At 36.3% G+C, this 15,070-nt stretch overlaps 1 protein-coding gene across 1 annotated transcript; it reads right to left on the reverse strand.

Annotated features, from left to right (window-relative positions):
• On the reverse strand, positions 1-14,887 carry slc38a11 (solute carrier family 38 member 11). Its single transcript, XM_051905170.1, has 13 exons — positions 14,822-14,887; positions 8,726-8,791; positions 8,515-8,635; positions 7,455-7,529; positions 6,843-6,977; positions 6,677-6,742; positions 6,298-6,404; positions 5,892-5,971; positions 4,059-4,129; positions 3,788-3,949; positions 3,549-3,661; positions 527-658; positions 1-402 (listed from the first exon to the last, which is right to left on the reverse strand). Exons 2-13 carry the CDS (start codon positions 8,765-8,767, stop codon positions 115-117), a joined length of 1,392 nt encoding a protein of 463 aa, XP_051761130.1. The 5' UTR covers positions 8,768-8,791; positions 14,822-14,887; the 3' UTR covers positions 1-114.
• Positions 14,888-15,070: the final 183 nt, after the last annotated feature.

Consider the following 15,070-nt stretch of genomic DNA (forward strand, 5'->3'; position numbering starts at 1 on the left):
TAAAAATTATGTAATTTCTTTAATACCAGAATTGTATCAACAATGTATCACTAGAAAACAGCATATAAAATAAAAAGATTCCAGTGAAAAGAATTCCAGTAAAATGAATTTCAGTCAGAAAATGCTGACATTCTGTGTGGCGTTAATAAACTGCACACTGCTCTGTGAAGTGGTGCTGGGAACGGAGGTGTTGGAGACGGTGCAGTAGAACAACTCTGCTCCGTGTGAACAGTCCTGAGGGAAGAGCACCATCATGATTAAGCCGATTATCATAACACAAACACCCGCCACCAGGATGATGCTGGGAATGAGGTTTTCCCCACGAAACCATCGGCCCTCCGAGAGCTTCAGAAAGCAGGCGGCGGGGAAGATGAACATGAGGGGTATAGCACTCAAAACACCCTGAACGAGATGGAAAAACATAAACACAACATTTACAGACATCTCTAAATGTGACTGACCAGCAACATCAACTACTGTTGCTAACCACATATTTTGCTGTTAATGATTTTACAGGAAAACTCACATTTAGTTCCAGTACAATACCCAGACAGTCATAAGAGAGGGATATGGCAGTCGTTGCTGATATGATCACCAAGGTAATGATGACATGGGCGGTGTTACTGAGTTCTCCTTTAAAAAAGACATTGGAGATCACCTGGACACCATCAAGAAAGGACCAACTTTAAAGTGAGTTAAACAAATACTAAAACAATCATCTTAAAGGGATAGTTCAACAAAAAATGAAAATTACCCCATGATTTACTCACTCTCAAGCCATCCTAGGTGTATATGATTATCTTCTTTCAGACGAATGCAATCTGAGATATATTTAAAAATACCCTGGCTCTACCAAGCTTTATAATGGTAGTGAACGGAGGCCTGTTTTAAAACCCAAAAAAGCGCATCCATCAATCATAAATATAATCCATATGACTCCAGGGGGTCAATAAAGGCCTTCTGAAGCGAAGTGATGGGTTTTTGTAATAAAAATATCCATATTTAAAACTTTATTAACTATAATAACTGCATTTTTTCAAAATCACACCCCCCGTTCACTACCATTATAAAGCTTGGATATTTTTAAATATATTTCCGATCGCGTTCATCTGAAAGAAGATAGTCATATACACCTAGGATGGCTTGAGGGTGAGTAAATCAGAGGATAATTTTCATTTTTGGGATGTCACACTTTAAAATTAATTCAAACTTTGCATGCAGTCATTAAAGAGTCAGGATGACTGTAATGTCAAACAGAAAGCTCTGGAAATGTCTAAAGACTTTGACATGTGTCACAAAGAATGATTTTAAGTGCTTTCTTACTTTTCCTTTTTTAATAAATTATAAAAAGTGTTAATATCAGAATCCTACTTTACCTTTTTTGTCCTAAGAACCAGTGTTATTTTAGTATAATTGAGGTGCTATTATAGTTTTTATTAATATTTGGAATTTATATATATATATATATATATATATATATATATATATATATATATATATATATATATATATATATATATATATACACAGGTGCTGGTCATATAATTAGAATATCATCAAAAAGTTGATTTATTTCACTAATTCCATTCAAAAAGTGAAACTTGTATATTATATTCATGCATTACACACAGACTGATATATTTCAAATGTTTATTTCTTTTAATTTTGATGATTATAACTGACAACTAAGGAAAATACCAAATTCAGTATCTCAGAAAATTAGAATATTGTGAAAAGGTTTAATATTGAAGACACCTGGTGCCACACTCTAATCAGCTAATTAACTCAAAACACCTGCAAAGGCCTTTAAATGGTCTCTCAGTCTAGTTCTGTAGGCTACACAATCATGGGGAAGACTGCTGACTTGACAGTTGTCCAAAAGACGACCATTGACACCTTGCACAAGGAGGGCAAGACACAAAAGGTCATTGCAAAAGAGGCTGGCTGTTCACAGAGCTCTGTGTCCAAGCACATTAATAGAGAGGCAAAGGGAAGGAATAGATGTGGTAGAAAAAAGTATACAAGCAATAGGGATAACCGCACCCTGGAGAGGATTGCGAAACAAAACCCATTCAAAAATGTGGGGGAGATTCACAAAGAGTGGACTGCAGCTGGAGTCAGTGCTTCAAGAACCACTACGCACATACGTATGCAAGACGTGGGTTTCAGCTGTCGCATTCCTTGTGTCAAGCCACTCTTGAACAACAGACAGCATCAGAAGCGTCTCGCCTGGGCTAAAGACAAAAAGGACTGGACTGTTGCTGAGTGGTCCAAAGTTATGTTCTCTGATGAAAGTAAATTTTGCATTTCCTTTGGAAATCAGGGTCCCAGAGTCTGGAGGAAGAGAGGGGAGGCACACAATCCACGTTGCTTGAGGTCCAGTGTAAAGTTTCCACAGTCAGGGGTGCCATGTCATCTGCTGGTGTTGGTCCACTGTGTTTTCTGAGGTCCAAGGTCAACGCAGCCGTATACCAGGAAGTTTTAGAGCACTTCATGCTTCCTGCTGCTGACCAACTTTATGGAGATGCAGATTTCATTTTCCAACAGGACTTGGCACCTGCACACAGTGCCAAAGCTACCAGTACCTGGTTTAAGGACCATGGTATCCCTGTTCTTAATTGGCCAGCAAACTCGCCTGACCTTAACCCCATAGAAAATCTATGGGGTATTGTGAAGAGGAAGATGCGATATGCCAGACCCAACAATGCAGAAGAGCTGAAGGCCACTATCAGAGCAACCTGGGCTCTTATAACACAGGAGCAGTGCCACAGACTGATCGACTCCATGCCACGCCGCATTGCTGCAGTAATTCAGGCAAAAGGAGCCCCAACTAAGTAATGAGTGCTGTACATGCTCATACTTTTCATGTTCATACTTTTCAGTTGGCCAAGATTTCTAAAAATCCTTTCTTTGTATTGGTCTTAAGTAATATTCTAATTTTCTGAGATACTGAATTTGGTATTTTCCTTAGTTGTCAGTTATAATCATCAAAATTAAAAGAAATAAACATTTGAAATATATCAGTCTATGTGTAATGCATGAATATAATATACAAGTTTCACTTTTTGAATGGAATTAGTGAAATAAATCAACTTTTTGATGATATTCTAATTATATGACCAGCACCTGTATATAAATGAAGTGAAATTAAAAAAAAAAAAATTGTAAATAAGTGCAAATAAAATTGTACTTTATTTTAAGTAACAAAAATGTTTTCTTAATGGTTTTAGTTTCAGTTAACTATAATAACCCTACTAAAACCACTCAATTAATTTGTTATTTATGTTTACAAATTTTATTTTTTATATGTCAAAGATTCACTGTCCCCCAATAATGCTGTCATTTCCATCACAAGTATTTCTGAGGACAAAATATATATTTGGTTATGATGGAAAATCCGGTTGAAGGTTGATCAAGTCCATGATCAGATATTCATTTCATAACGTGATACATTTTTTAACATTAAGTTTTGTTTTTCAAGCTTTCAAGTATTCAAAAGTGCCCCTAGTTGAAGAATCACCCACATATAAAAGCTTCAATTATCTTACCTCACGGGTTACAAAGCACTCCAGAGGGAATGTGGTGATTATACTGACACCGTAGCAGAATCGACCGAATGTAGCCAAGTTGTCATTCCTGCAGTAGTTCTCAAATATATCACCTTAGAAACACAACAGGAAAAGATGTAATCGTGTTCAGGTTCTTTCAGCGCATTGTGTACCGTATGTCACAGATTTATCAAAGTAATAGGTGCAGATATTCTGACCCAGGATGTACAGTAATTTACCTTGTGTATAACCAGTAAAAGTTGCATAACCTGCAGCAGCAAAGACAGCACTGAACAGCACGGCTGAGCCCACAGATACATGCGTGACAAGAGACCAGCTGCTCAACGTGGGCTCCTGCAGCGACCCGTAGATCATGAAGCTGTTATGGTGGCAGATAAAAGCTGAAAAATATGTCAAAGTTTCAAATGAAAACGTACTTTAATTTTGAAAATGCTCATCTCTGACCACACTGATGTAGAAAGGTGTATATCACTAAAAGCAAAACCTCACCAAAAGACATGACAGCAACTGCCTGAATTGCATTCCACCGTGCAAACACCCATGCACCATCTGAAGCAGGTCTGTGGACAAAAAAAGTAAGTAAACACATAAAGCTTGGTATTAATTGTATAAATCATTTTTAATGTTTGTGCAGGCCCATGCAAAAGTCACTATCATGATGCTGTGACATTACTAGGGTGGTTTGAGTGTTTTTTTTTTTTATCATGTCATAGGCCGTTTCCACCTGGTATTAAGATGCGTTTTGGTCGATCGGATCACAAGTGGACGACACTAAATACATGTGTAAACGAGATGTAAAACATTTTGAACTTGTCCACTTTTGACCACTTCCAGAGGTAGTCGAAAACGCATTCGACCGGTGTCATGATAAATCGAGTCACCCCCCAGGAATCGGGTCTCCTTTAGTACAAGGCGGTAATGCCTGATCAAAAGTTGTTATCGTGATGTCTTGACTAATAACCTATTTCACTATTATTTGATGTTTATTACGTTAAGTGCACAAACAACATGCTTTAAATATAAAATGAATGTCTATGTATTGCATAATAAAACATACTGGAAACAGATATTGGAAGCAAAAACATACCTAATATAATATAAGCTAAGCTAGCAGGTTTGTCGGGTAGATGTATGCTATACTAGTACATAAGCTAACTAAAAAACCAGTAAGAACGATAAATGCATGATTTCACAACCTATAGCTTCAGTTATATACTAGTATATGAACCATGTCATTTAAAAGACATTAATGGTCATTATAACGCATTTTAAACTATATAAATCATAACATGATTTTGCAGAAATTATAATCAGGTGCTAAAAATACTATTCATTAAAAGTCAGTTGAACTAATGGGATCACTCGTGGCCTTAAAGGAGACCTGATTCCTGGGGGGACTCGATTTCTCACACACCGGATTTCTTTTAATGGAAACGCTCATGTGATTAAATGTGTTCGAACAGCCACAAAAGATGCCTAAATATATGCGTAAATATAATAGGAAGCACACTAGCCAGAAGGGATTTAAACTTTTTTCAGCTGAAATGAAGACCCAAGTTTGGTTTGAAGATGAAAAACGTACCAAGCACAATGTTCTCTCACCATTCCTGATTTCTAACACACACTCACAGCGTTCGGCCGGTCTTGCGGCTGTCAGAGCAGAAACGGAAGCTGATGCTCTCTGTGTGTTTATCCGTTGTCTCCGGTAGCGTTCATATGTAAATTGCGCGAGCTTATTTTGTCCATTAGATTGAAATATCTGAAAAAACCCATAGACCCTACCCTCGAAGAAATCAAGACAGAAGTGGTTGAAAGTGGACAAAAGAGACGGATTTAAACACCAGGTATAAACGGATTTGTGTCTCCCTCGTCCACTTGTGATCCGATCGACCAAAACGCATCTTAATACCAGGGTGGAAACAGGTCCACAAAGAGTCAAGAAAGTCACATTCCCAAGTCTGTATGATATTACTAGAAAACAGTATTATAGTGATTCTTTTGCCTGTTTAATCATCTGCTTGGTGAAAATCACATATTTGATCTGGGTTCACACAGGTTATGGGTTTTCCTTATGAAGCATCAAAACATATATGTATTGTTTCACTGCAGCGTGTCACTACGTGCCTTGTTACACAAAGGCCAAAAATATGATGGAAAATCGAATCAAAAATTAAATAAACCCAATGAAGGGAGCGCAGAGATCATTTCTCAGAAATTAGTATTTAAATGGGTAAATCATTATCCAGAGCTACGGTCAGCAAACATGAGCATATGGTGGACGGTGTGAATAAATGCACACAGACGGAAAGAGAGATTTTATACATCTGTGGTCCTAATGTCGCTGCTCTCACGACCACTGTGATGAGGATGGCAAAAGTCAAGAGCATCGACAATAAAGATACCTGGAAAAGAGGAGGGAAAGAGAGTTCATTATTGCCGATTTAAAGAAATAGTTCACCCAAAAATCCAAACCCATATGATGTTATTTTTCTGTGGAGCACAACAATGACCTGGCTTCAGATATCGTGGAATGTAGCACATGGGTCATATGGACTGTTCTTATAAAACTATTATTGTGCTTTTTTGTCTATTTTAGAGCCTGATGTGGTTAATTAGACATGGTCATTATGAAATGCTGTTGTATGAAAAATTTTCCTTTTGTGTTCCACAGAAAAACAGGGGGGGGGGGACGTTTTATTAGTTGTATTATTAGTTGGTAATACTCAACCTTTCCCAGCTTTGCTATATCTCTATAGAGAGACAGGGGCAGTGTGAATAGAAGAGTAGACATCAGAATGACAAAATGTCTCTCTGTAAGAATGTTTCCGGGACCAACTGGAAAAAAACAAAGAGCACAAATGTCATGTTTCAATGCATTCACAATGAAAAAAATGAGACTATTTTTTGGAGGAGGTGTCCTTTCAAAACACAGACACAAGACAAGAGATGACAAGAGATGCTACTGTGAGATGGATGAAAATGGTCATAATAACTAAATTATGACTTTTTGGCACAAAACTCTTTGATAAGATTAGCAGACCTCTGTGACAACAAAAAATTAACAAAAACTCACACTTTTTAAAAAGTAAATGTAATAACCAGCTCACCTCCTTGGATTCTCATAAACACTTTGGTCAGTGTATCACCTGTGATTATGTTGTAGCTGATCATTGCTATATGTGGGACACAATACAGACAATTATATTCTTCCAAATCTCACTTCACCTCAGAATATACATACAAAAGGTCATTAGGACAGATGTCGGTGATTACCGATGAATGGGTACAGAAACTGCAGTGCTGACACGATCAAATATCCTATCTGGCCAAATGTGCTTTGAACCAGAGACTGATAACTGTGAGTGCCAGACAGATTCCCTCCTCTGACCAGGAGAATGATGGAGTAATCTGCAGAAAGAAACAATAAATAAATTAAAAACATGATGGGCACAATAAACTTTTGACATTGGCACTACATTTGAACATACAGTGTGTTTAAATGGGTCATGACACGGATTTTAATATAATCCTTGACATTCACTGTAACACTTTATTTTAGGGTCTTGTCTTATTAGCATGCATATTACTAGAATATTGGCTATTTATCAGTACTATTAAGCACATATTAATGCCTTATTCTGCATGAGCTTATTCTACATTCTTAATCCTACCCAATACCTAAACTTAACAACTACCGTACTAACTATTAATAAGCAGTAAATTAGGAGATTATTGAGGGAAAAGTCGTAGTTAATAGTTTGTATGTGTTACCACGTTCACGTATAATGTTAAGAAAGTGCAATAGAGATATGCAAGTATTTTAAAATGCACATTATTGTGGTCAAGATGCATAGTTAACAGGGAATGAACATTTGCAGTGCATACCTGTGATGAAGGCAACCAGAAAAAGCAGCAGAAGACCCATTGGGAGACCAGCCTGACTCAAAGAATATGGCAAACCTAGATGAATGACCGGAGATGTGGAGGACTTGTTCAATATAAACTAGTAAACACATTTTTTTGCAGCCAAATCTTTTAAGGTTAGTATATATACATATAAGGTGACTAAAAATAAACCCAGACTTGAAAATATTCACATAAATGTGACAACTAGCCTCAGTCTCCCCTAGAGGGTAGTGGGAAAGATCAGCTGACTAACTAGTTTTGTTCTTTCCTCTCTTATCAGGCAGGTGATAGAGCACAGAAGCTACTGCCAAGAATGCATGTATGCATTCGAATTTAATTTTCTGGACATATCATCGGACCAGAAAAATATATTTTTTTTCTTTTCTTTTTTTTTTTCCTGCAGCAGAAGCATGTGAACTGACTAGGGCTGTTCAGTAGTCATATGATCCTGTACCGCGTGGAATCTAAGCCAGTTCTCACATCAACTGGCCTATTAAAATATGCACAAATGTGAGAAAACAATGAACATGATAGCATCCAAACATCAGCAATAGGCCATTAAGTATGCTTTTGACTTACATTTTTAAAATAATTATACAAGAAAAAAAAAAAAATCTAAATTGTCAGCCAAGAGTTTGTACATAGTCATCAAAACTATCACATATTTGATCTGGTGTGGGAATTATGTAGTGATCAAAAAATGTTAAACAAATTATGTTTATGCTATATTTTAGATGCTAAACTATTTGCTTGACATGCTCTCAACCACCTTCATGAGATGCTTTTCAAACACTTCAGGAGTTCACATGTATGGCTGGACACTTTTCCCTCAAAATATATGCTCCAACTCATCAATTAATAATCATAATAATAATAATGTTAGCTTTGTAATAACATTTACATGTGCAATTTATATTTGTCAACAAGTTATTAAGATCAAGAGGAAGATATATTTAGTTCTAAACTTTTGACTGGTAGTGCCTGTATGTATTTATTAAATTGATATTATTTTGCAGAAGCATAAACAACAAAATATTACCTATAATTCCGGATCCTATAATGGAATTGATGAAATTAAATGAGGCAGAAGACAATGAGCTAGTTCCACTTTTCCCTGTGTCCTTATGTGAGGACAACAAACAATCCCTGTCATTGTCCATCTGAAAAGACAAAAACCCACATCAGGAGCATGTTCAGTGTATCTCAGATATATAATTATTCATGAATTAGTAAATAATGTGCAAACTCACCTGTTGAACTGTGCCACTTTTCTCTCCTTTGTGGTTTTCCATTTAAAACAATCCTTCTGAGATGTCCTAGATGGATAGATGTTCTACCATGTCATGGAGTAAAAGTGCTCCACCTGATTCAGTCAGTCCGCCCACAGAATAAAAATACGCCCCTTGTTCCGTTTAACATCAGCTACAGGCTATCTGAACAGCTATTTCTGCATGAATAACTTAATCTGTGTTTGACACACAAAGCCTGTTAAACCGTATTATAGCTGTTGGCCAAACATTTGCTCAACAGGCTCAGTTTCTTGTGAAATAGTGGAAAGTGACTGCACTCAATACAAATGTAACTGAAGAAAAAGATAGATAGATAGATGTTGAACATTAGGTCTATAAAGATGCTGAAACAAACAGGGATGCACACAAGCTTTAACCATATGCCTTATGTGCTCTAGTTAACACCGACACACAAACACAGTGCTTTGGTGTCCTTGTCTTTGTGTCCTGCAGATTGTGTGGTGCTGCTGAGCAACCACCTGGTGACATCTGGATGAACCTTGAGCAAGTGTCCACACTCTTCAAGAGCACAAAACCAAAAACTGCACAACTTGGATAGATCAGTTTTAAACACTGGAGTATTTTATTTTATATTGTTTAGTTAAAGGCGTGGTTGATTATGATTTCACTTTTTTAACTTTAGTTAGTGTGTAATGTTGCTGTTAGAGCATAAACAACATCTGCAAAGTTACGACGCTCAAAGTTCAATGCAAAGGGAGATATTTTCTTTTAAAGAATTCTCTGTTTAAGGACTACAACAAACAGCTGGTAGGGACTACAATGAGCTTCTTCCCGGGTTGGTGACATCACTAACCCTAAAATTTACATAAACCCTGCTCCAGAGAACACACAACAAAGGGGGTGAGGCCATGTTGGGCTGCTTTAGAGAAGAGGAAGAGTTGTTGTAGTAGAGTGTTGTTACCATGCTGTCATTTTACGCCGGACTGCTTCACAAACGACCCAGGTGAAAAAAAATACACTTCTATAATGTACTTAAAGTGCTCCATTTTCGTGCACTAATTTTGTACTTAATATACTAAAAATTCTTCTTTAGTACTTCTTCAGCTAATCTTAAAAACATCTAAGTGTACTCAACTGTACTATTTTGAGACACCATGATGTATAAACTAAAATGTGCTTTTAATATGCTATCTCTGTATTTTAAAAATATATTTAGTTACCACTTGTAGTACACTATGGGTTCAAATCTACTATAAGTGGTATCTAAATACATTTTTTAAATACAGAGATAGTATATTAAAAGCACATTTTAGTTCTTATTTCATGGTGTCTCAAAATAGTACAGTTGAGTACACTTAGATGTTTTTAAGATTAGCTGAAGAAGTACTAAAGAAGAATTTTTAGTACATCAAGTACAAAATTAGTGCACAAAAATAGAGAACTTTAAGTACATTATAGAAGTGTACTTTTTTTTTCACCTGGGAGGGTCAATTCAATGCTGGATTTGCACAAAAGATTAACATGACGGCACATGCTAGTTGATGAGTTGAATCAACTCCACAGCAACTACATAAATTTATCCACTAACCATTCAGAAACATCCAGTTTCATTCTAAAAGTTGTAACTTCTTCCTGAGTCTCTCCATCAGTGTCGACTCCGGTTTGAACAATGTAAGGCTGAACACCGTTACTGACAATCCTCATTTTGTCTGCGCGAGATTCTCCAGCTTTGTTGTTGTTGAGCAACTGAAGCGCGAGCTGTTAAAGCTCCGCCCTCTTCTGGAAAGGGGGCCGGGAGCAGCAGCTCATTTGCATTTAAAGGGACACACACAAAAACGGCGTGTTTTTGCTCACACCCAAATAGGGGCAAATTTGACAAGCTATAATAAATGATCTGTGGGGTATTTTGAGCTGAAACTTCACAGACACATTTTGGGGACACCAGAGACTTATATTACATCTTGTGAAAAGGGGCATAATATGTCCCCTTTAAAGTTCATGACATTAGTTTACTATACATGTTTATTGGACACAGTTAAAGGAAAGGCCAGTTCTGATTAACTTTAATCATGTGACCTTTTATTTTACCATCTGTATTACTATTGGTGGTTATCAGCATTTTAATGTACTGCACAGATTTAAATAGTTCAAGTAGGCTGGTAAATTAGCAATAGGCTATGTGTTAATTATATATGAAATGTAAGTTTACTCTACAAGTCAAAAGTTTGGACAAGATGAATACATTCATGACTGAATATATGTCTCTCAATTATGTTAAAATACACTTCTGCTTCAATGAGTTGAAATTATTCTTGAAGTTGTATGCCTAAATATAAGGGGATGGAAGTAACACTTTTTGTTTGAGCATGAGTAACTCGCTAGATATCTCAAACTTTGAAACACGGTAGCCACATTTGTCCTCTACGAATAAAACTCACTTGGACATGTACTACATATTTACAGATTATGTGAGTTAATGTCAAATACAAAGAGTTCCAGCGTGACATCTTACCCCACTACAGCGGTGCGTTGTAACACTAGCCGGGGAAAGATGTAACAGTGAGAGATAATCTGCTGAAATATGAGCTACACTATCTAATTTATACAATAACTTTATTGAAGAACAAAGAACAATCCATTTTGAAAAAAGTGAACAATTAAAAGTGACAAAAACATTATATTGTGTATAGGCCCATTTTTTTAAGGACCTCATATTTAGCACAAAACAACTGCTGTTTGTGTAAAAGTTTGTGTACTGTATTCCTGTCACATAAGGGTTCAGTCACCAGCTATGCTGCCATCCACATATTTTTATGTGAATGAGCAACTCATGTGACTTTGCCTCAACAGAGAATTTGTAACTGGACTCATTGGACATTTTTAATGAACTGTTACAACTATCCACACCCCAATCAGCCATAACATAACTGTTTTACCATGTGGGTTTGAAGTTAGCATGAATGCAAAGCACCAAATTAAACTAGAGAAACAGCTACTTTAGGTTAGCTAATGTAAATCCAATAATTGTATCTACAAAACCATGATCTTGATAAAAAAAAAAAAAAAAAAAAAAATACTTTCTTTCCTGAAAATATTTTTTTTTGGTCATAAAATCTACAGTGTTGCTCACAGTCACATGCCACTTCTCCTGTGAGCCCAAAAAGGTGATGGGGGTGTATGATATTGCTAACATCACCACAGCTCTTTTCTGACTTGTCAAACTGACAGTGTTACAACTGACCTGTGTTACACTACACTCCCCTAAATTCAAAACTAAAAAGTGTAATGGATTTTTAATGCATGAGTGGATAAAATAGTTAAAGAAAAGCAGTCAAAAACAGTGAATTTCTGGCAACCATGCACTAGATTTTTCAAAATGTAAAATTTTCATTGATAATTAAACAAAAATGAGACGTTTGATCCACTAGGTGTCGCCATGAGGCTTTACTGCCCTCTCTGAACTGTGACTGACCATTTGCAGTTATTGTGAAATTGATTATTACTTGCAAACTTGCTTTACCCAACTAGTACAAGTTCTTTTTATGAAACCTTTATAAACTCAAGTTCATAAGTTTGTAGTAAGCATTAAGCAACCCAAAAATCTAATAACATTTTCTTTGGTATGATTTTAAAGTAAATTCTTGTAAGATTTTAAACTAAAAGGTGCTTCATAGAAAGAAACAACTTGTAAAGTTTACTACAAATGTCTACATTTCAATATTACAAATGTTGATGTTTTACTAGTGTACTATACAGATACCTGCAAACTCTAAAGTGGTGAAAAAGGTGACATGTTTACAAAGTGAATAGTAGTAGGGGGGTCTGGGAACATCCTCCTCCAGGAGAAAATTTTCGTGATTTTAACATGTAAACTAAGCATTCTGGTGCATTCTGACAAGAAAATAAATGGGGGAAAAAAAACATTTGCTTCAAGTAAAAAAAATAAAAAAAAATAATAATAATTATTGACACTAGGGCTGGGCATTGACACAAATTTCACAAATGGATTCTATTTTGATCCAGAAGCTTGCGATTTGATTTCAATTTGATCACCTTCAATTCAATAATGATTAATTTGGGGCCTATCAGGTACAGTAGGCTACATGGCAAATTTCCTCAAAGAAAAAAATATCTCTCAACTATTGCTGTAAACTATACAGGGAACCACAGCTGGTACATCATTATAATATTAAAGGTTAAAAATTAATTGATTTGTACTTATAAATTACACATAAATAAGTTTTTATAATAACATTATAATAAATTTTTAAAGACATAATTATGTTTCTACTCGTTTTTAATACTGTTTCTATTCGTTTTTAAAGGAATAGTTCACTTTCAAATAAAAATTTCCTGATAATTTACTCACCCCCATGTCATCCAAGATGTCCATGTCCTTCTTTCTTCAGTCGAAGAGAAATTAAGGTTTTTAATGAAAACATTCCAGGATTATTCTCCTTATAGTGGACTTCAATGGTCTCCAAACAGTTGAAGGTCAAAATTACAGTTTCAGTGCAGCTTCAAAGGGCTTTAAACGATACCAGACAAAGAATAAGGGTCTTATCTAGTGATCGGTCATTTTCTAAAAAAAATCAAAATGTATATGTTTTATAGGCACAAATGATCGCACCACAAGTGCTTCCACCAGAACGCGATTCCGTATTCTTCAAAAAGCTTGCGCTGAATGTCCTACGCCGTCCTTATTCGACTTACGGAACGAACGTGGCACCAGTTCCGTTTTTTCCGTAAGTTGAATAGGGAAGGCGTGGGACATACAGCGTAAGCTTTTTGAAGAATACGGAATCGCGTTCTGGTGGAAGCACTTGTGGTGTGATCATTTGTGCCTATAAAACATATACATTTTGATTTTTTTTAGAAAATGACCGATCACTAGATAAGACCCTTATTCTTTGTCTGGTATCGTTTAAAGCCCTTTGAAGCTGCACTGAAACCGTAATTTTGACTGTCAACCATTTGGAGTCCATTGAAGTCCACTATAAGGAGAAAAATCCTGGAATGTTTTCATCAAAAACCTTAATTTCTTTTCAACTGAAGAAAGAAGGACATGGACATCATGGATGACATGGGGGTGAGTATCAGGAATTTTTTATTTGAAAGTGGACTAATCCTTTAATATCGGCCTAAACATTTAAATGTTGGCTGTCATAAAATGGTTTTATTCATTCAGTATTGAAGCACATTTTAAGTAGCCTACATGAATATGCAATGGCCTATAGTCACAGTGGATATATATCAAAATGCTCCTCTCTAAGGTCATTTTTGTAGCTGACTAACGAGTTTTTTTGACATTGAACGGCTTTTCTGAGGTAAATGTTACGGTAAATGTGACATTTTTACAAGCTATTTTATTGGCGCTTTTCCGCGGTTGAAACAATGATTGATCGATTAACGTTACTTATGACATGATACGGATTTCAGTAAGTTGTACTGTATCTTTCAACATACCTTCGGTAATCATTCACCCTACATTCATTTATGTTTATTTCGTGTTGTGAAGCGGAAGAGATGATCCGTTCACGTGCGTTGCCTCTGTTTGAACTGAAGCGCTACAGCGATGTGTCAGTCACACCACAGAGCGCCAAAATAGCTCGAGAGACGTTTATGGTCTCACTCCAGTCTATGGGAAAGTAGCCCATTTTCAATTTATTGTGCCTGCAAACTCACCCTGACACGCCCCACCCCCGGAAAAAAAAAAAAAAACTCTTCGGATCCACACGATTCACATAAATGATATATTTTGATTCAAAACGGCGAATTTCGACTAGTTTGCAGGTATGAATACATAAGATTAACATTCAACAGATTTTTTTTTCATCCGAAGCGACTTACAAATGGACCAACAGAAGCAGTTAAACCAACAAAAATAGCAACAATATGAAAGTGCTGTGATAAACTTATCTTTTTTACCTCAAGTCTTTAAACTAATACACTATGCCAACTGTTTAATTTGATGTCAAAACGAGAAAAGTCCTAATACAGCAATAAGTTATTGCCTACACAAAGGGTGGGGCAAATAAGACATCCTCATGAAAAAAAAAAATACACAAAAAAAGTGAAAACGTGAACCGTAGTCACCTTATGGCGCTTTTATGAAATGTTTTGCAGCCGCACGGAATCTGTCTGGCGTCAGTGTCCGTCAAGATCTGAAAATTTAGGAGTCCTACTACGGCGAAGGCCTAGTTTTTAATATTCATAAGCAAATGTTCTCCATTGGACGTTTAAGAAGCAACGTCAGCACAATCTAATTAATACTCACGAGGCAGAACAGCAGAGCCAACAGAAGGTGGACGAAGCAACGTTGTCATGGCCTACTTTAATATTCAT

The sequence above is a fragment of the Ctenopharyngodon idella genome, chromosome 9, assembly GCF_019924925.1.
Source record: "Ctenopharyngodon idella isolate HZGC_01 chromosome 9, HZGC01, whole genome shotgun sequence".
Taxonomy (NCBI): domain Eukaryota; kingdom Metazoa; phylum Chordata; class Actinopteri; order Cypriniformes; family Xenocyprididae; genus Ctenopharyngodon; species Ctenopharyngodon idella.